The sequence below is a fragment of the Cebus imitator genome, unplaced genomic scaffold (genome assembly GCF_001604975.1).
Source record: "Cebus imitator isolate Cc_AM_T3 unplaced genomic scaffold, Cebus_imitator-1.0 Scaffold99, whole genome shotgun sequence".
In the NCBI taxonomy this organism is placed as follows: Eukaryota; Metazoa; Chordata; class Mammalia; order Primates; family Cebidae; genus Cebus; species Cebus imitator.
This window is the reverse complement of record NW_016107414.1, coordinates 2,320,300-2,321,803: the sequence shown is the minus strand read 5'-3', so window position 1 is coordinate 2,321,803 and position 1,504 is coordinate 2,320,300. Positions and strand designations below refer to the sequence as shown.

The window sequence follows — 1,504 nt, the reverse complement described above, 5'->3', positions numbered from 1 at the left end:
GATTTCAGAAAGAGAATACATGTGTGGGGCTCAGCATAGCCCTCAGTGCAGAGCCGGCACCCAGAAGATGTTCATCCTTAGGTACCGTGAGCAAAGACCAGGAGGTGAGCAGGGAGAATGTGCAACTGACAGGCAGGGAAGAGTGGAGACTGTGTCCTGTAAGGCAGCCTGCTTGATGGCTTTTATCCTGGCTGTCATAAGGCAAGCTCTAGGGAGCAGGAAGGAAGAAATGCTGACCGCTATCAGATATTTGGCCTAGTGGCCTCTCATGAGGGAAATGAGCTTGGTCTGTTCAATGGGAGTTGTTCCATGGAGTTCAAAGGACAAGAATGCTGTGGGTTCATACACGGAGCTCTTCAAAGTAGGAACTTCACCCTATAAAGCAGAAGAGCGGTGGTTTTCTTTTCTTCTTCTTTTGTGGTTTCACATAGCAAATGAGTTAGTCTCTACTTATAGACAAAGTGAGACGTCAGGCACCGAGGCGTGAGTGTGGCTTTTATTTCTGGTCCTCAGCTCCTTTACTGCTTTCATTTTACTCTTATCGTGCGTTCCAGAAAGTTTGCCCGCTGGCAGAATCTTTTTGACCATTTCCCATGAGTTGTCAGATAGCTCCATAGAATTCAGTTTCTGAGAACCAGCCAGAAGCATGCAGCGACATTGCATAATCTGCCTCTGAAGCGGACATATTAGCTGTCGAGCTCAGGGGAGCTGCTCCACATCACCGACATGAAGGGAACAGGCGTCGTGGACGCTGTGCCCAAGGTGAGTGTTGCGGGGCTGTTTGAATGGGCTCTGTCGGGAAGCAAGCTGTGATGATGAAGGATGTTGACTGGCTTTAGTTGTGACTTTCTAATAAAGGTAAAGGTGGAATAACATTGACGTGGGCGTTTGAGATGGGAAAGTTTAATGTAAGTTTGTGTGGGGAATAGGTGTGCTGTAAATCTCCTTACCAGTTTCCATCCAAGATGAGTGACAATGACTTTGTAGTAGAAATCAACTTACTTGATTGACAGCACCATCCGTCACTTTGTGTCCAGCAAACTTCTGCAGCAAGATGTGAGTCTGCCTCAGCCCCTGCTCATTCCTTCTTTCTCTGGACCCCAAAGACACTCAGTGCCATTCTAACTGTCCTGATTGGTTTCCGTGCTCACCTCTAGATAGCAGAGCCTAGCCCCTTGCCTGTAGCCTCCCATGCTGAGCCCCCAGTGGCCACTTACATGTTATTTGCATGTTAACTTGTATATTGTGTGAGCAAAGCTGGAGCTTTCAGACAGACTTCACGTCTGTCATGAATCAAAAAAGGTTCACTATTTAGAAAGGTAAAAGAAGTTGGGCACAGTGGCACATACCTGTACTCCCAGCTACTGGAGAGGCTGAAGTGAGAAGATTAATTGAGCCCAGAAGTTTGAGTCCAGCCTGGGCAACATAGCGAGACCTCATCTCAAAAAAAAAAAGAAAAATTAAAATGGCTATCATATTAAAAAATTTACCCAGGGGCCGGGCG

At 46.9% G+C, this 1,504-nt stretch overlaps 1 protein-coding gene across 2 annotated transcripts in view; it reads left to right on the top strand.

Moving 5' to 3' along the window:
- The first annotated feature begins 241 nt into the window (after positions 1–241).
- CASS4 (Cas scaffold protein family member 4) overlaps positions 242–1,504 on the top strand; it is a 49,073-nt gene continuing 47,810 nt past the window's right edge. Inside the window, exon 1 of one of the 2 annotated variants that reach the window (XM_037741359.1) lies at positions 242–762. In XM_037741359.1, coding sequence (XP_037597287.1) covers positions 727–762 — 36 coding nt within the window. In that variant the 5' untranslated portion in view covers positions 242–726. The remainder of the gene's footprint in view (positions 763–1,504) is intronic. The other variant, XM_017536583.2, reaches the window with a different exon arrangement.